General features: G+C 45.1%; 1 protein-coding gene across 1 annotated transcript; it reads left to right on the top strand.

Moving 5' to 3' along the window:
• The first annotated feature begins 1,692 nt into the window (after positions 1-1,692).
• DHRS7 (dehydrogenase/reductase 7) lies at positions 1,693-19,795 on the top strand. The gene is made up of 7 exons (XM_050336271.1): positions 1,693-1,855; positions 6,718-6,870; positions 12,358-12,464; positions 12,806-13,045; positions 17,212-17,334; positions 18,741-18,956; positions 19,587-19,795. The coding sequence occupies exons 1-7, from the start codon at positions 1,720-1,722 to the stop codon at positions 19,620-19,622; spliced, it is 1,011 nt and encodes a 336-aa protein (XP_050192228.1). The 5' UTR covers positions 1,693-1,719; the 3' UTR covers positions 19,623-19,795.
• Positions 19,796-19,871: the final 76 nt, after the last annotated feature.

The following is a 19,871-nucleotide window of genomic DNA, read 5'->3' as shown; positions in this document are numbered from 1 at the left end:
TCCTTCCTAACCTCCAAAGGCCTGCTTCTATTCTAAAACACCAAAAAGCATTTAATTTACAATTATTGTTTTGGAGATGGTTTAGGATTGGTGTTGTTTACAGAAAGAAAGTTTGTTGGCAGTGTGTTTTTATTTTCTGTCACCTTTCCCTTGTCATATGGATTAGGTTTGGACTGATTTGCCGAAAAGTCAGTGAGAACCTAAAGGTTCAAAGGTAGACAATGGCTGTGTTTTGCCTCAAAAAGCTGTAATGCAAATGTGGCAATTCAGGAGTTGATTCATGAAACCTTTGGTCATTGGTGGAGCTGGAACAGACCAGGCAGCTGTGTGTGCTAAGCATGACCATCCTGTGCTAAGTCTTCTGATAGATCACAGAACTTAAAACTGCAAGATTTTGGGAACTGGCTGTGTGTCCTGTCCTACAGAAGCTCTGCATGCATTTGTGTCGAGTGTCTGGCAAGGAGGCAGGAATTATTATGGGTTACCCTTTTCACAAAATCATGGAATCACAGAATGGTTTGGGTTGGAAGGGATCTTAAAGATCATCTCATTCCAACTCCCCTGGCATGGGCAGGGACACCTTCCACTAGTCCAGGTTGCTCCATCCAACCTGGTCACACTTCCAGGGATGGGGCATCCACAGCTCCTCTGGGCAACCTGTGTCAGTGCCTCACTACCCTCATGAGGAAGAATTTCATCCTAATACCTCATCTAAACCTACCTGCTTTCAGTTTAAGCCCATTCATCTTGTCCTATCACTGCAAGCCCTTGCAAAGAGTCCCTGTAGAGCCTCCTTTTTGCATGTGCACCTCCTGGTGTGAAAGACTTTGGTACATCAAAGCAGTAAGAACAGTGTTTTTCCCCTTTGCACAAAAGCACCGGTAAGTGAAGAGCTGTAGATGAGTGATGTGATGACCAGAGACATCACAGCCCATGTTTTTTAGTGCTTGTGGGTATCCACCACCACGGATTTTGGAGCCCAGGGCTTAAATCCAAGGTGTGCAGTGTTGGGTCCATGCGAGAACCAGATTTGCATTCACAGGTGGCAGAGCAGGAGGCACATCCAAGGCCAGCATTCCCGCAGGAACCTGGAGAGGCTGTGGTGGTCTGTGACAGGGGCCAGCGGTGGCTGCAGGTGGGCTGGAAGCCCCCGGGGGGAGATTAATCGCCGGGTTCCCCAAGGCACAGCCACGGCGCTTTCCAGGAAAACGGCCACTGTTGCTTTTACCTCCGAACACCGGTGTTTGAACTCTGAAACACCAGTGTCTGACCTCCGAACACCAGTGTTTGATCTCCGAACACCAGTGTTCCTTTGATCCTCGCACATCAGCGCCAAGCCCCGGAGGCCGCCCCGATGCCCGGGACGCGCGGCGGGCAGCGCTCTTTAACCCCAGGGGAAGGCCGGGCAGCCCCGGCTCGCCGGGGGGCGCGGCGAGGAGGGGAAAACAGAGCGCCCCGCTGCCAGAACCCGACCTTCACCCCGCGGCCAGACCCCGACTTTCACCCCGCGGCCACAGGCGCGGGCTCCGCCCTGCAAACCCCGCGCTTATCGCCGCAGCCTTGACCGCCCCGGGGCAGCGCAGCGAGGCTGGAAGGGCGGGCTCGGGGGTGGAAGGGGGCCGGGAGGCGGGCAGGAGGCCGGCTCTGGCGGCGTGCGGCGGGGGCGGCTCCCGATAAAGAGGGGCCGCGGGCGGGCGGGCTGCGGCCGTGGCTGAGGCGATGGCCTGGGGGTGCGCGCTGTGCCTGGCGCTGGCGGGCGGGGCACTCCTGGCGCTGCTGCTGCAGCTGCTGCGCTGGCTGCGGGCCGACGGCGACCTCACGCTGCTGTGGGCCGAGTGGCGGGGGAAGAAGCCAGGTAATGCCTCCCCCGCCTGCAGCCCCCGGGCCGGGGGGGAGCGGGGCGGCCGGGGGCGGGCGGGGGACGGTGGCGGCGTGTGGGGAGTCCCCAGAGAGCCGCCGCTGCCCGGTGGCACCAGCGCTCGCCGCCTGTCCCGTGGGCTTATCCAGGAAAATACAACAAATTTACCTGCCCTTTTACCTGGTTAAAAGACCTCCCGGGCCGGTAAAGCGGCTCCCTAAAAGCCGCCCCGCGGCATCCGTGGAGTCCCCGGCGGGTCTGGCGCGTTTGCCCCGAAACTTGCTTGTTTTGCACAGTTTCTGGGCAGGGTCCCAGTCCTGGCACGGGGAGTGCGTGGAGCAGGGATGGTGTCGAGGGAAGGGCGGGGAAGGGGACGAGGGTGCCCGGTGTGTGTGGCTTCGTCGTCTGTTTCAGCTTCTGCTTCGTCTTGTCCTGAGATCTTCAAGCAGGTCTCGGTTTCGCAGGGGCGTTGAAAGTGTTTACGGCAAAGTAAACACGGATATTAATGCTGGAATTAGAGGGGTTTCCTCTTCCGAGGATTGTGTCCTGAGCGGTGCCAGGGACCAGCCCCACGCGATGCTCCCAGGGGCTGTGCATGTTTCTGTACGGTGCTGCCTTTGTCACCTGTGGGTACAAAAGTTCGATAAAATGCTGCCAAAACAGGGACTTTCAATTCTAGCGCTTGAAGAATTATGTTCTTCAAGTGTTGGTCTTTCTAATCCGACTGCAATTCTTCCCACTTCTGGACAGAGATCTTTGGAAATCATAGGCTTTGTTTGTTTAATAGAGGCGCTGCTTTTTTTATTATTATTATTTTTTATTTATTTATTTATTTTTCAGAAAAACCATAAATTTCTAAATATCCCCCCTCAGCTTAGCCAGCAGTGATGATTTGGGGCTGTTGTGAGCTGCCGGGCACAAGTAGTTGAGGTGGAAGCAGGGAGTTGGGGCAGAAGCTGATCCGAAAGAAGGTGGGATGAGGGACACTGTAAGATGTCCCATGTGGAAGTTGAAACTGGTTGTTGGGTTGAGATAGGGAGATAGGACTGCATCAAATGAAGGTGGATCAGGAATGATGGAGTAAGGTTTGGCTCAGGACTGTGACTCAGTGGGGAATGGCAGTGCAGGTGAAGTTTGGCTTCAGGAATGGCTTGAGAGAAGAGAAAGACAAACTTGTTGAGACATCCCTGTGTTTTGCTTTCAGTAGAAGACTACTGCAAATGTGCATGCTTTTCTGTTCTCTGTTATATGGACTAGCACAAGTAATAAAGTTTTAAGAATTACTAAATTTAAATCAGTGTGAACAATCTTGTGTAGCTCTTCAGATATGCAGCCCAAGGTTTTATACTAACTCCATCAGGAAGATAGCTCCCTTGCTGTAAGAAAACTACAAAAAATCTTCATGTGTGGGCTTTGCCCTGAGTCTCTCCATGATCTTTACAGAGAAACAAGATAAATCCTGACTAATACAACCAGAACTCAAGCTCTGTCCTGAGGGATCTACACATCAAGGTGTAGGAGCTCTCAGGTAGACAGCGTTACTGAATGTAGCCTTGAGAATTGTTGGAAGCCTGAAAAACTTTTAAGTAGTGTCTAAAAGTTCCCATATAAAGAGCAATGTAGTCACTTTTTTGATGGAGTTGTTCCAGCATGTAATATAAGAAGAATCAGGCAGAAATTTGTCTACATAAGGGGTGAGCTGTGCTTTGGCCACCTCCCCCTGCCCCCAACCTCAGTGCTTGTAAGTAAATGAAATAGAGCTGAAATGGTACCATTTGGGAAATAAGGTAGGAAAACAGAAGTGACAAACACTGGGGAAAGATGTTTATTCAAATAAATTTCCCTTGTCCCGATACTGGGCACGTAATGTAGCGTGCCTGCATAAATAACATGTGGATCCCATAAAAAAACCCCTTGATTTTTAATTAAAGCTGTTGTTAGAGCTGTCACTCTTGCAGTCATTATATGGTGTTATCGCTTCCACAACATTATTATAGATGTTGAAGTTTTTGGACATGAAAATATTTGGCAGAAAGCAGACTGATCTTGTACGTTTCTTGTGCTGTAAACTGTAATTACAGAGAAAGGCCTCAATGCAGGTAAGACTGGTTCCACTTCAGTGATTCAATTCTATAGAGAAAATTGACTTCTGGATTTTTTTATTGGCAGGTGCTGGATTGCTTCCCACCCTCTGAGTGTTTTTGTGATCAGGAGAGAAGGATTTCTGGGTGCTGGGTGCCTTTCCTTGTGTGTTGTTTTTCCTTGACTGGACAACAGTCACTCTAGACCCTGTACTTTTCACAGGCAGCCCAGCACTATCAAGCTAAGGGGGATCTGTCTATGTATGAAAACCTCCTCCTAAATTTGGGAATAATGGTATGATTCTTCAAGTCTGTGGGGAAGATGTTCTGCCGTGAACTTCTCCACCCCAAATATTTTCCCTGAATGAAATGATATGGCAGCCTTGTGCTATAAGAGCTATAAAATGTGTGAAAAAAACCCTCGAAGAAGAGCTACAAACCCACTTTTTGGATTATTTGCAGTGCAGCTCTGTCCGACCTCTCATTTGTTATGCCTGGTAACACAGTGGTTAATGGTTAGTAATAGTATAATCTGCTTTTATTTTTTAATTTGGCATGGTTAATTTTTAAGCTGACTTCCAGTAACAACAGGATGTCTTTTCTGGAGCAATCTGATGGTTTGATACTCGTTCTGCACCAGGATTTGAGGTTTTCCATTATGTCAACTCTTGGTAGCTCAGTGCTGGGTAACTGAGCACTGGGGGATTGGTGAAAAACTTGCCTTATCTCAGTTGATTATTCTGTTCACAGAACAAGATCCTGAATAACTGCTGTGAAGCTGCCCAAGACAGGTTGGGAACTGGGAAACTAAGGGGTAGGAGGAAGTGGATTTGTTTTCAATAGCAAGAGGAATGAGTGTGGTAAGCAGGGCTGAAAGTACGTCCATGTGTTGTTTTGTTCATGTAGTGTTTGTCTACTTTCATCTTCTGCAAAAGAAAATGTAGTAGGAGAGGTGAACCCCCATGTTCCTTGTCATTAATTCAGTGAATTGGGAATATATTGGAATAAAACTATAGGAAGAGGGTGTGAATAAACTTTACAGACAGCAGCCATTTGGTATAATGATCAATACAGTGGATATTCCTACAACTTCAGCAACACCTCTTTCTGCCTCCCAAGCTCATAACCTTAGAATACATCTCTCCTTTGGGAAGTGACTCTTGTTGCTGTTGTTAGTGTTTTTAGTTAGTGTTTTGTTTTTGTGTGGGTTTTTGTTTGTTGGTTTTTTTCGGTGTGTTTTTTTGTTTGTTTTTGTTTTGTTTTTTTGTTGTTTTTGTTGTTTTTGTTTGTTTTGTTTTGTTTTTTAGAAACAAACAAAAAACCAAACCACAAAAGCTTGGTTTTATGAGGGATTTTTCTTTGGCTAAACTACAGTCAGCTTAGAAAAAGACAAATAGTACTCACTGCCAGTCCCACGAACTCAAGCTGAGCTCTGACAGTCAGTCTTGAGTGCTCTCTGCTCTTGTCAAAAGGGCAGAAGGCTTTGGTGCTGATGTCTTTGTGGGTTTTATGTCATTAAGACTCCAAAAGTAGAAATTTGAAACACAATGTGTTGTAGAGAAATTCAGGAACTGAATCCCTGGATTAAGCAGGAAGTAAAAGCAGCATCAGCCACCAACTGCAGTGAAAAAGAAGTATTTTTGCTAAATTAAACGATGGGAAAGTTTCAGCTTAAAAAGCTGAAAAATGCTACCGTGGCCCTTTTCAGAGTGGAACTGGCTTTAAGTCTCATTGTGTTTGAATTACACAATGACATCTTATTGGTTGGCTACGTGTTGGAATACTCCTCTTCACTAACTTGAGAAACAGAGGGGAGAGCTCCTGTCAGCAGTGCTCTGAGTGAGTCAATCCTCCCCGAGACTGATAGTCACTAAAACTGGTCTTGGAGAACCCAGACAAGTGTCAGGCAATGGTACATTCTGAAAAGTGCTCTGCAATTAGTGATCCTTCCTCCTTAAATCATGTTCTAGAATTAAATGGGTGATTTTCAGCCATCTGTTGCATTTGATGGTTTTGGATATATGTCTGGAAAGCTAAGCCTTTTCCCAGTACCCAGGTGTACCACGGAGTGGGAATGATTGTGAACAAGAGGAAACAGGCCTATCAGCAAAGGAGTAAGAGGAGTAAGATGTTCTTACTTTTACTACAGGTTAAAAAAACGTGTCAGGGCAGGAACTGTGACTGCACAGGGAACCTTGAGAACTCTGTGTACTGTGCTCTGGCCAGTGCAGGAATTAACCTGCATCAGATACAAAACAAAGTGAATTAACGCCCATTTGGGTTTTTATGATCAGCTGTCTTTGTTCAGAGAATTTTATTCTGTCAGCAATTACTTAGGAACATTATTGAAATGAAACATTATTTGGAAAGGTTTGCTTAGACTTTTGTTTGAATTTGCAATACAGTAACTGTTTCCTGTCCCTTCCAAGAATTCTCTTCTCCCTTTTCCTCTGAAGCTCTGTTTGATGAGGTTAGTGGAACTGTGTGGATGGCTTGCAGAAATGCAATCAGATTTCTCCCATCAGGTAAATAATCCATGTTTATTCAGATTAGCCTTGGAACAAAGTTCAAATGGCAACAGGACAGCTATGAACAATTTCACAAGTGCACATGACTAAAAAATAAAGAAGTCAGGATTTTGTAATAGCCCCCCAAACCGGAGCATATCTCTTAATATCAGATTTCTTAAAAACACTATCAGATTGTACTCCTGCAGTGAGTTAGATGTTTATCCTGGCACTGGCAATGCGTGAGCTGCTGTCTTGATTCCTTTGACAGAAAATGAACTGCGTGGCAAAGTTGTCTGGGTGACAGGAGCTTCAAGTGGAATCGGAGAAGAACTGACTTACCAGCTGGCAAAGATAGGAGCCCTGCTTGCCATCTCTGCAAGAAGGGAGGATGAGCTGGAGAGAGTGAAAAAGAAGTGCCTTCGTAAGTACAACTTAACCACTTCATGCAAACAGCTCCACTCCTGCTGTGGTGGAATTGCCACAGAAACACTAACCCACATATCACAGGAATAAATTTAATGATGAAAGTCAGCTTTATACAGAGCTTCACTGTACCTTTGAAGCTGGTACTTTCTTTTTGTGAGTAAGAAAACTTTGTGTAGACTTGCATGACACAGTTCCTTCATAGGCCTCTGTTACCTAAAAAATCTCCTTATCAACTGCAAGTGATCTTGTAAGATACTAGATTAAGAAATGTAATAAATACTGTTGGGAGTGGAGGAAACAATGTCGGGGGTATCATCCTGTAGAAGAACCAAACCATGTAGGTGCACACTGCTGAGAAATCTTCTTTCTTCAGGTCTGTGTGTTGTTACAAGGCAGAGCGACAACTGATTTTGCTCTTTGGAAAAAGAATGTTCTAAGAATTTGCAAGCAAGAGGATCTCCTGTAGATCAAAAGGAAAAAATGTGAAGTGGAATGTTTAACCATTGCATTATCTTTCACATGCCTGTGGAGTCAGTAGCCTGGTTTCATTCCTCCTGTTTCTCTTTGTCCCTCCTGTTTTCTGTCTTGGCAGCGAGAGGGACATACAGTCAATTCATGCTGATGGAGGTTTTGAACATGATTAATGTTACACCTCTTTCAGGCTGTTTATCCTCTACAGCTCAGAGTGCAGCATTTTATAGGGGATCTGTTATCACCCTGGCAGTTCATTCCTAGTAATGTTGATAGAATGTCTGCAGCGTACTTGGAACGTGTGCTAGGGAACACTGAAATGTTTCTCTTGGGTTAGCACCTAAGCATTTCTAGAAAGCTGAAAGCTGCAGCAGCCTACTCAGAAAATCTCTCAAGGAACTTTTAAAAACTCACAGCTCCTTAGTTTTATTTACTGCTGGTTCCAAAAGCAGTCACTCAGAGGGTTACACTTATAAAGAAGCAGGGGACGTGCGATGACAGGGTGGCAGTCGTGACAGAACCCCAGTGCCGTGTGACAAAATGCTGAGTGGTCAGGAGAAGTCTGGAACTGTTTGTTATCATTGCAAAACTGATAACACAAGATAGGCTGGCAGGAGCTCTAATCCTGGATAGGCATTTTCAGGAAATACCTGTATGAGAGGGTTATGTGTCAAGGGAATATTCAGAAATATTATTTCCATTCATGTGCACCAGGAGTAGAGACTTATCAGAGATGATTTCTGCTTCTGCCAACTTTTAAGTGACCCTGTGAATGTCTGAGCTGTGCTATGTACGAGCTTTAAAGTCCTGTGTAGCCCTGTGCTTTGCAAATATTTACTGCTGAACTTTAACCTTTAACTAAAGGTCTGATTAGTAGGAATATTGGAAACTCTTCAGTGACACAGAAACATAACAAGGGCATGAAGTGATAGAACAAGGGGGAATGGCTTTAATTTGAGAGAGGACATGTTTAGGTTAGGTATTTGGAAGAAATTATTCCTTGTGAGGCCCTGGCACAGATTGCCCAGAGAAGCTGTGGCTGTCCCATCCCTGCGAGTGTTCAAGGCCAGGTTGGATGGGGCTCTGAGCAACCTGGTCTAGTGGAAGGTGTTCCTGCCCATGGCAGGGGTTGGAACTGGATGGTCTTCAAGGTCTCTTCCAACCCAAACCATTCTCTGAGTCTATGATTCTATGATAGTTACTTCATGTTTTCTATAGCCAGCCTTCAAGTAGTGGAAGAGAGTAATTGAACACACTTCACTCTCATCCTTTGCTTCTCAAGACCATGTAAATCCAGCTACTATCCCTTTCCTTGACCATCTCAGTGGTCCTATTCTACACTGTCTTCAGTGTGTGTGTATTTGTTCTTGAACTAGAGGAGTCCAAAACCGGACACAGTGCTTTAGATGCAGTCTGAGAATGCCATGTAGAGGCTCTTAAAAATCACTTTTCCTGCAGTCTGCTTTTGTTGGTGGAGTCCATTAGCATTTGCAATTGCCAGAACTAATGCTGCTTACACTCAGCTTGCTGTTGTCCTTCCACCAGGACCTCAGGTCTTGTCTGGGGAGCTGATCCGTGACCATCTGGATGTTGGCCTGCAGTACTGCCCAGCACTGTGCTGTCCCACGTGTGAAACTTGGCATTTGACTTTTTGAGCTCAGTGAAGTTTGTCAGACTGTTCTTAGAGCTTGTAAAGATGCCTCTCCATGGCAGTCTTGCTCTGCAGCAGAGCAGCTGCTCCTCTGAACTTGATGTTAACTGAAAATTTTCTCAAAACCTGTGTTTTTGTCCCATCATCTGGTTCATTGATGAAGATACTAAAAATATATTGATCAGGGAGGGATACCACAGCTGATCACAAAAAGCAGTTAAGTTGCTCAGACAGTGTATGGCCGTGCTGGATCCATGCAGGCTTTTCCCACATACCTAATTCTCCTTCATGTCCTTGGAAATTGCTTTCAGGAGGAGTTGCCACACAACTTTCCCGAGGGCTGAGGTTAAGCTGTGTGACACTTCCTTTTCTCCAGTCACTGGGGACTTACTGCACTTACCAAGGACCTTCCAAAGATGAGTGACATCAGTTAGCTCTTGTAAATCTTGGATGTGTATATCGCCCTGCTTATATGTGCAGTTTGTCCCTAATTTGCCTTCCTCTGACTCTGTTAGTATTTCTTTCCCCCAGAGTTTAGCCTCAGGAGTGTGGGAGACTTGAGAGGAGATCTTGCCAGAGAAGACTAAAGCAAAGAAAGCAATAAGTACCTGACGTTTTTCTGTGCCTTTCCTCACTTCCCCCTCACCATCCCTGCTCAGCAGTGAGCTCTCTGTGTCTTTGGTTTCCTTTCTGTTGCTGCTGTGCCTGTGAAGCCTTTGTTGCCTTTCACATTCCTCACCAGTTTCAAACTCCACCTGGTTGTTGATCTTCCTGATTCCATCCCTGCATGACTGGGCAGTGGGTCCATGTGATTCCTGGGTGGTTTGTCCCTGCTTCCACCTGCGTGTTTTCTCTTTGCAGTTGAGTTCAAGACTGTTCTGCAAGAGTTAAGTAGCATGGGGTGGATTAGGAGTGAGCTGCAACATGTAATATCAACGTGAATTTGGCTGAATTATGGGCCATAATTGGAGCTAATGGGCTGTGACATGCCTCCTGGAGAGGCTGTACACAGCAGCAACTGAACTAGATGTCAGAAACAAGCACATGTATCTTGTTCAGAATTTAGGGACGCCACCCTGTGATACAGGTTTATGCATTCTACACTGCCTAAAAGCTGAGGGAGAGAGAGAAGGAAAGCTCTGTAAGACCTATGGCAGTACCTGTTGAGTCATGCATATGCCAACTCAACACTTCATTGCACTTGTGCAGGAGGGAGAGAAAACAACTTGCATAACTTCTGTGGCTCCTGCAAGTGGCTCCTCTATTTCCCCAACCACTCTCTGCAACATGAGCTGAATTTTATCAGAAATGCTGGGGGCTGCTTTCTCTCAAAATCCCTAAAAAGAATAAAAGCAAGTGGGTTGTTTCTTGGCTTGACAAAGCTCAAATAGGATTTAAATATGGATAGGCCAAATGAGTGACAGGCAATCTGTAAGTTCAAAAAGTGTGCGGTTATTGAGGTTGGGGAGTGGACCCCAGGAGGTCACGTTGATCAGCCTCTGCTAAAAGCTCAACCTCTGTCTAAGGGCATTACACAAGGGGAGAAATAAAAGAAGAGGAAATGCTGGAAAACACTACCCTGAGCAGGAGTGTTTATCATGTTATGAGAAGCTGAGATCTTGGGTTCACATGGTTTGAAAAGAGTCGCTGATCTGAAACCTGAACGATGAACTCCGAACTGAGGTCTCCCACTCGGGACCAAGTGTTTTTCTGGGTGCCATAATTGTTCCCTAAAACCACATCAGTTTGGTAGCAGGCAAAGAAAAGGCAGTGGAATGTTGGTGGTTATTAATAAAAGCAACGAAGAACATCATTCTGGCAGTGTATAAACTGGGCAGTGCTGTGCCCACCCAGAAAAAAAATGGGATGAGTGAATGGGGGAAGTACTTTGGACAAAGGGTGACAGGAATGTTGGAAGTTTTGTGAAAGCTGTCTGTGAGGAGTGCCTAGAGTAAGGATTCCTCACCCCAGAAAAGAATTAAGGAGGCTGCTGGAGGGATACAATTTGAGTGCTTTGGGGGTTGGAAATCAAGCTAGACTCTGGATTGCTCCAAAACAACATTTCTGGTTTGAAATTCCCTGATGTCAGAAGTTTCTCACGTCTTATAGAAGAGCACTTCCTTCCTTATCAGCAGTCTTTCTCTGCTCTTTTCTTTCTCCTCTGTGCAGCTTTTGTGGCTGGGTCGAGTGTCTGGCCTTGTTAATCCAAGGCAGGAACACTCCACACCCTGACAGGTTTCAGCCCTGCAAATCTACTTGAGGCAGCATGAGGTGGAAATGTCTCTGAGAAGGCATCTTAAACTACATGGATTTTACTGCTGTATTTCTGGAAAAAACTGAAGGGAAAATACACATGGAGGGGTTGGAGGGAGAAATAAATGGAGTTCCTTGTAATATTAAACCAGAGAGATGGGTTTGTTTTAACCAGTGGCTTAAGTACTAATGACCTTTGAACAGAGGCAGCTGACAGATTTAAGTAACCTCTTTATTTCTACATCACTGTTAAGACAAAGTTTAACCTTCCTTATGTATGAAGAAGTAATAATTAAAAAATCAAGGCCTGAGGCTCTCTGTAGAGTTCAGCTGCTTAAAGGGGAGCAGGTACACTTACGTGTGGCTGGGAATTGATTTAGAAACAAAAATAGCACTATCAAACTAATAAAAGTAAAGTAAAAAATCATGTGCTCAAGAAATACTTTCTGTGGAAAAGGTCAGTTGTTCTGAAGAGACAGTGGTAGAAGTGCTCAGCATGAGGGCTGGAACTTGATGGCAGCTGACTTTTATTTCAGGAGACGGGTATGTTAAAACTGCCAGTTAAACAAAACCCTCCTGCTTCCTCCAGTAATGCCCCAATAACCCAGCTCCTCTAGACTTTGCCTCGTAGCTGCTCAGGTGTGTTATGTTGTGGTTTGGCTCTAAATTGTGCTAGTCCTGTTATCAGGAATAAACATGCTTGACCTGTAAACATCCAGGCAAAATGTCAGGGCTGCCAGCGTGCTGTGCTTCTGATTGGCTCAGAGAAAAACTTGCATGCACATTACTCCCAGCTGTTGCAATTTATTTGGAGAATTGAGTTGTCTGTGGTGAGCTACACAAGCATGTTTTAGTAAAGCCAAGCTTTTCATGTACAAAAGCATAATGATGAGAAAAGAAGGACTTGGCAGGAAACAGGTTAAAAATGGATTCTCTGCAGAGATAAAAAGGAAAGCAAAGCAAGCATTTTATTTACAACTTGGTGTTACTGTTTCTTCATGTCTTTTTTTCGTGAAAATGTGGTCTTTAAAAGCATGTTACATTTCCCACAGTTGTTACATTAGCAGTCTCTTAACTGGTTCCCATTCACTCCATGGTTGTTTTCAGAGATCAGCAGCTTGAGTGAAAAAGATATCCTTGTTCTGCGTCTTGACTTGACTGACAGATCCTCTCATGAAGCTGCAACCAACAGTGTTCTTAAGCATTTTGGCAAGGTAAGGGGTGCTTCTGGGCTTAAACTGCTTTTTCTTCTCTACCTCCTAGACCTGCATTTATATTTGTTCTTATTCTACTTCTATTTTATTGTATGATAAATTCACTGGTATCTACCTCTTTATTCAGTATCAGTATTAAACTTGCCAAAAAGTCCCTGAATTTTTATCCCTTCTGCTCCTTGCCTCTGGGTTTCAGCAGGCTTTGCAGAGATGCAACAACAAACAAATAATCCCTGGGCATATGACTGAAAACTAATCTTGTGTCACTGAATTGCCTGAGGAAGCACGAGAACTAAAGGAAATAATGTTATATTAATTTATCTTTGTATCTTTTCCCTGAGATCGATGTTTTGGTCAACAATGGAGGACGCTCCCAGCGCTCCTTGTTTGTGGATACAAACCTGGATGTCTACAATGCCATCATAGAACTCAACTACCTGGGTACAATCTCTTTAACGAAGTATGTCCTGAATCACATGATCCAGAGGAAAAGAGGAAAGATTGTTACTGTGAGCAGTGTGATGGGTATCATGGGAGCTCCTCTTGCCACTGGCTACTGTGCCAGCAAGCACGCTCTGCAGGTGAGTTACATTTTGGAAGTTAATTAAGTCTTGCTGTGCAATAGACCAGCATCAGTGCTATGGCAGAGGACTTTATTCCGTGCAGAAAACACAAAATCTCCCATGAAATTAAACACAGCATCCTCAGGCATTGAAAGTCCTGAAATTAAATTGCTCTGGAATGCAAAATATCTCAGCTCCCAGTATAGATCTATTTTCTGACTAGAATTCAAGTGCCACATTGTTGGTTCTAACCTCTACCTGGTTAAACTCCACTGTGAAACACAAGACCTTGGCCTCTGGCCCTCAGATGAGGGAATACCTAAACAGCAGGATTATTCTGTATAGAAGTTCTCATCCTAACTCAGTGAAGGAGGGAGAGTCACTGGTGAGAGTTTTAAGACTACAGGAAATCTTTAGGACAGTAAAGTGAGAGCAGCGAGTGGTGAAGCAAACTACTCAGGGAAAGGAGAATTTTTGATCTATCTGAGAATATCTGAACAAATCTTCCCAAGAGTTCTGAGTGTTGCTGTGGTGTGAAAAAACTGGCAACTCACAGTGTCCTGTTTTTTGGAAGTAGCATCACTTGAGTAGAAAAACATAAAAGAGGAGCTCGGAAGAGTATCTGCCTGTATCGTTGAGGAATCATTTGCTTAACTGGTAAATTTGTTGAGCCATGTTTGTCTTTCACCACTGTTTGGCTTCCTGCTAGTGTACATTTTGATGTCAGTAAAACAAACTTCAGCTGTGCTCAGTGGTGGCGTAAAAAACTGGCACCTTGGCCCTGCCTGCTGCCTTTAAGCACGTGAACAGAGTAAATAACTGCCTAATCTGGGGGATCAATATCTTTTTGGTAATTTGACGAGCAACAATAGAAATGTAACAGGTGGCTGACACTGCAAAGCCTCGTGAAGGAGTGAAGAGGTAGATGATGGTGACAGGTCTCTGCCGGCAAGAAGTTTCCAGTTAGTGGTGGGGAGGGATCTGCAGCTCTTCACTGGGAGAAGCAGTGCTGAAATTGCCCATTAGAGGCCAACTCTTGGGTTAAGTCTAGTAGATTTAAATTAGAACAAAGCAGTGAGCAGAAGAGCCTGGATTCCCTTCGTGCTCCTTCATTTATTAAATGTTCTTTCGGTTGAATTATCTCTGGGCGTGGTGCGGTTGGGCTGAGCGTGGCTAATTAACCGCAGAGCACAAGGAATTCATGTGCTGCTTCAAAAATACTCGGAATTCTGAGTCTCATGTTAAGACTGAGAGCGTGGACAGAGCTTTAAAGAGATAGATTTCTAAAATTAATTAAAATGTGCTCTCTGAACTGCTTATATCTCCTTGGCTTTTCCCTCTGCTCAATAACCAGGCCAACCAGGCTCCAACCTCCTTTCTTGTTTCGCTCACAGTAGTTCTACAAATACCAATTGCAGGTGTTGAAACTTGTGATTTGCAGGAGAGATTTCAAAGAGACTCTGTCTGAGGGTCTCTCCTGGTCTGGAGCTAAGGCTAAGTGTGGGCAGGAAGCCCCCAAAAACTGGGAAAAGCTTTTTTTAAATATCGAATTTCACCAGTACAGTTCAGGTAAGGGAAGTCTGCAAGAGTGGCAGCCCTCTTCAGATAGCCCTGTAGCCCAGCTCTGATGGTGACCACGAAGAAGTCACAGATATCACAGCATATTCTGAGTTGGAAGGGAGGGGAGGAAAAAAATAAGGCAAGTGACGCTTTTCTTGTTGTGTTTTCCCAGCGTGTATCCACCTGTATTTTAAGATCTTGAAATGAAGGTTGCATTTTGGCCACCAGTTTAAAGTATGTGAGCCTGTCTGACATGAATTCATCTGTTATGGCTTTTGGTTTGGTTTGGTTTTTATAATTTCATGCCTTGGAGCCCCTCACAGCTGACACCCTTAATGCTGCAATCTTAGTCATACCTTTTGGGGAAAAAGTCCCTCCTTTTGCTGGTTTTGTTTTGGTGGTTTTGTTTTGGTTTTTAGTTTTGTTTGTTTGTTTTTGGTTTGGGGTTTTTGTTTTTGTTTTTCCTAATTCTTTTAAATGGCCGTTGGAGGAGGAAGGAAGGAATTCTGCTTAGAATTAGAACTTGTTCTTGAAACAATCACGCTTTGATTCACGCCAACTGGAATTCTTCATGGCAATGACCTAGTGATGAAATTATCCTTTATTTCAGTGCTGTGAGAGTGTGAGTCGAGTCCATGGGAGTCTGTATCTGACTGATGCAGTTTCTCTCTTGGTGAGATGATGCTCATGGAGATCCTGTGCCACTCACCCAGTTGTGATTCATCTAATTGGTGGCATGTGGAGTGGATCAGAGTGGCCTTCAAAGTGTCCCTTCATCAGGAACTTGCCTAATAAGCCCATGGACTGCACTGAGCAGCAGAAACTCCTCTCTTTGTTCAATTCTCTGGTCATTAGTGGAATTTCTAAATGTTTCTGTCGTAGGAGTCATTTCAGGCTTGTCTTCCTCAGCATCTTGTAGGATTTGTGCACCAAGCTGGAAAGGCCCAGGGATGGCTGAGAGCAGCTCCTCTGTCTGTCAGGGCTCGGTGGAGACACTCAGGTTCTTCCTTCTTGCACTGGAGTTCCTTCACTGCTCCCAAATTTGGGTCCGTCCCTGCCTGAATTCAAAGAAAAGAGAGCACTTCCTTTTCTTTCTTAGGAATTTAAAGCTTGTCTTCTGGGAGGAAGTGGAGGAATTTCATACCAGCTATCTTTGGATGTCAAGGATAAGTGCTGGAATTGGAGAGAATGTACAAAGTGTACACAGAGCCTCCAGAGGGGACCGAGCACATGTGAGATTCTGGTTTTCACAGCCGTGTTGGTGCCACATCTGAAGGTGCTCAGTGGGCTGGAGGAGGCTCCTCTCAGGGCAGGAGATAATCCAAGGGAGGGCCTGGCTTTTTAATCCAAAAAAACTGGGTGGCTGGCAGATTCCTGTGGTCCAGGAGCAGATTTCTGGGCACACAAGTGTCTTTAATATTAGAACTTAGTCCTCTCCAGGCTTTGCTACCCTGCTGTGAAGGTCTGACACCAGATCTGGGGCCTGCAGGTACTTAGAACTTTAAATACGCTGCAAAGCCTGTGTGCAATCCATAAACTGGAATTAGCCACCAGCAACTGGGAAACTGGAGCTCGTGTTCTTGGTCAGAGTGTGCAAGAGCTCTTGTGGCTTGTCCCAGCTGGTGCTTCTGTGTCATCATAGGCTGGTATCTGACTGGTTTTAGCCCTCTGTTGCAACTCAGTGAGGAGCTCTGGGTCAGCCTCTTCCCAAGCTGCAGGGGAGTACAAGTGATAACATTTTCCTACAGTGGGAGTGTATCAGCCTTTGCTCACTCTCTGTCTCTGTTGTGACACAAAATTACGTGTTGGAATAAATACAGGGGACTGTTACTAAGCAGGTCAAAGATAAGACATGAAGGGGTGTCAGCTAAATCAGCAGTGCTTGACCAGTGCCCTCCTGAATTGCTCATGTTTCCCATAACAGTTGCCATGTAAATGTGAAATGCTACAGAGATTCAGAAAACTTGTATCCTGTTAGCTTAAAGAAAAGGAGTACTTGCAGTTTTCGTAACTACAATTTAACTTGGATACACTGGTGTCATATTCCTGAGCTGAAATAAGATTGAAATCTGCATCCACACAGATATAAAACTTTGCAGTGAATTCAATGGTGCAGAATTACCCCCTAAATTTGTCAGGGTGCACCTTTGACTTGCTGTGCTGAAAAGTTTTCCTCCTTCTCTTATATAAAACCAGCCACTTACTCAGTAAAGCCACTTAATGGATAGAAACCATATAAAATTTTTTATCTCACCACAAAGAGCAATTCACCTAAAAAAGGTAATTTCCATGATATTGTAGTTCTTAGAATTGGTGGCACTTCCACTACTGTAGAGCAAAGCTTGTCCTCAGTACAGGGACAGCAGAATCTGGATGTAGTTTAGCAAAATTATTGTGTATTTGGGAAGCCAAGGATACAAACCAGTGTGCAGTGTAAGTCAGTGTCTGTAATTGCTGATAAAATGTTAAATTAGCCATTGAGTGTGGAAAGCCAAAACAAAGTAGTATGAATTTTAGTGGAATACTGTTGTTTTTACAGCATGAATTAGCATGAAAAGATGTAGTCAGTTAAGCCTTTCAGAGACATGGTAAAGGGAAGATTTCATCATATTATTTTCTTCTAGGGATTTTTTAATTCCCTGAGGACTGAGCTGACTGACTACCCTGAGATCAGCATCATCAACATCTGCCCAGGGCCTGTGCAGTCCAAGATTATCCAAAATGTCTTTACAGAGAATCTTTCAAAGGTAAGAACTCAGTTCTCTTGTTACAAATCCAACTTCTGCTGCAGGGCCAGTGATCCTTTCGTGGTTTTCTTCTCTTTTTCTCCTCCCAGCAAACACTGACCTCATCTTTTTAACTAAGAAGTGCTTTGAGTGGTACAGAACTGTCAAATCTGTATGATAAAAAAAAATAAAAATATTGAGTTTGATAATTGTTACACCTTCTCTCTTCCCAAGAGAGAACAACCCAAGTCTGGTAAAATTTACTGTACAGCCACTGTGCTGCAGTTGTGGGGGAAAGTCCAGGCTTTTCTGGACACAGCTGTGCCTGCAGAACACTGTCCTTGTGCACAGGTAGAGCTTTGTTTGCCCTGGTCACGCTGTGCCCTGGTGGGTGATGCTGCTGCTGGCACAGCCCCAGCTCAGCTGACGGGAGCTGTGCATTCCTTTCCTGTTAGGGATTGTTCCAGGAGGAAAAGCCAAACCTTCCAACTGCACAATGGTTTTTAATAAAGGCTGTCCTAACAAAGCAGCTGGCCAAAAATCGCCACTGGGATACATCAAACTGTAATCTGCCCTAAATTCACTCAATCTGAAGCTCAGGATAACCCACCAGTGAGGGGGAGGGGCTCTCCCATTGCTGAATCCAGTTCTGGGAGGATTTTTGGCTTGCAAAGCTTGATAATTGCGTGAAAGAAAAGATGTACTCTTTGAGCAATGGGGGAAGCTTGCAAAACACATTCCTCAGACTTCAGCGTGGCAGAAGACCAGGGAGGAAGAGCAAATCTAGACCAGAACTGCTTTTGCCCTGGGAAACAAGAACAGATTGCTAGAGCAGTGTGTTTGTGCTGCAGTGAAATGTGTGTAAGCGCACAGGGGTGTTCACTGAGTGATACATGGGGACAAGACCTGGGGTAGACATCCTTGCTCCAAGGCAGCCTCCTGATTTTCCCTTGGCTGAGATTGCCCATGGAGGGAGAGTTGGCAGGAATATTTAAGTTAATGGCGACTGTGTCCTCATCAACTAACCTGGTTACTGAGTAACTTGTAGCATAGAAGGGGGCAGAAAGCTGGGAATAGGGGTGTTCCCATTTCCCAGAGCTGCAGGAATGGGGGTAACCTGTTCCAATAATCTGTGTCACCATCAAGTAGAAGCTGTGCTGAAGCAGGGCAGAGCTTGCAGATCCATTTTATCTTTTTTTTTTTTTGTAACCTTTGACCCATCAATCAAGGCATTAATAAAAAGGGTGCTATTAATTAAGCCAAAGGAAGGTGGGTTCCCACAGTGAACACCAGCCTCAGTCTCTGCCTTACTGGCTGGATTCTCCCTGTGGGGAGGCTGTGGGGAGGGTGCCTGGCACACAGAGCTTGGCCTCCATCCCTCCCTGGGATCCCACTCTAACCCCTGCTCACCCTCTGTCCCTGCCCAGTCCATAGAGAACAGCGGGGACCAGTCCCACAAGATGCCCACGGACCGCTGTGCCCGGCTCACCCTGGTGAGCACGGCCAACGACCTGAAGGAGGCCTGGATCAGCGACCACCCTTACCTGGCTGTCTGCTACCTGTGGCAGTACGCGCCCACCTGGGCCTGGTGGCTCATGAACAGGATGGGCAAGAGGAGGATACAGAACTTCAAGAGTGGAGTGGTAAGTGCTGGCTGACTCTTTTTTTCCCGTCCTCGCTTCTGTAGCAGCTGATGCCCGTCTGGAGTCCATCCCTGCATCCTGTTAGTGTAGAGTTACGCGGTGTGGTCACAGCACGGCAAAGTCAGCACATCTTGCAGTGCCCCAGGCCTTGCTCTGACCTCCAAGTTCAGGACTCCCTGTTAATGCAGAGTTATCAGTCACTGGCGTGAATTACTTAATGCAGCTTGGAATTAGGACTGTGGAAAACATCTCCCTTGGTCGTGTCTAGTTTTTGTACCAGGCACGTAACCTGAGCACCTCCCAGGAGGGTGTTACACAGTGCTGTTGTCTGTCAGGGCTCTTCACCCACACTGGCAGCCCCGGGGACAGATCTGCTGCCTTCTGTCCCCACAGCACTGCTTGGTAGATGCTATTTATTATTACTGTGTTTTCGTTGAACTTGGCACAAAAAAAAAAAACAAACATTAAAAGCACTCCAAAAGCAGGAAATGCAAAAACGAAACTTCCTGCTTCCACACTGTAACTGCCCCCCGTCACAAGCTCTTTCAAAGAAAAAACAACACAAGTGAAGAACTTCAACGCAGCAGAAAGTGGGGGCTGAAATACTGATTTATTGTCCTCTCCCTCCAGGATGCTGATGCCTCTTACTCAAGAAAGAAGAAATAAGAATGAGATTGTACAAAATCCTGCTGTTCTTGTGCTAAGGCTGAGAAACTTTTCATACTGCGTGACTGCAGCAACAGCTTTTTTTTTATCTGTTATATCTTTATCATCCTGTATCTTGACAAATCTATCAAGCTGACGAGACACTTGACTAAATAAAAATCTCTTTCTAAACACACCTGTTTCATGTTAAAATTCCCACAGGCCGAATTTTTAAGCTTACAAGCACTGAGACACACGAGAGGCTGGGAT

The sequence above is a fragment of the Myiozetetes cayanensis genome, unplaced genomic scaffold (assembly GCF_022539395.1).
Source record: "Myiozetetes cayanensis isolate MyiCay16 unplaced genomic scaffold, myiCay2020 scf6-25, whole genome shotgun sequence".
In the NCBI taxonomy this organism is placed as follows: Eukaryota; Metazoa; Chordata; class Aves; order Passeriformes; family Tyrannidae; genus Myiozetetes; species Myiozetetes cayanensis.
Note: the sequence above shows the minus strand (reverse complement) of the source record. Positions and strands in the feature narration are given on the sequence as shown.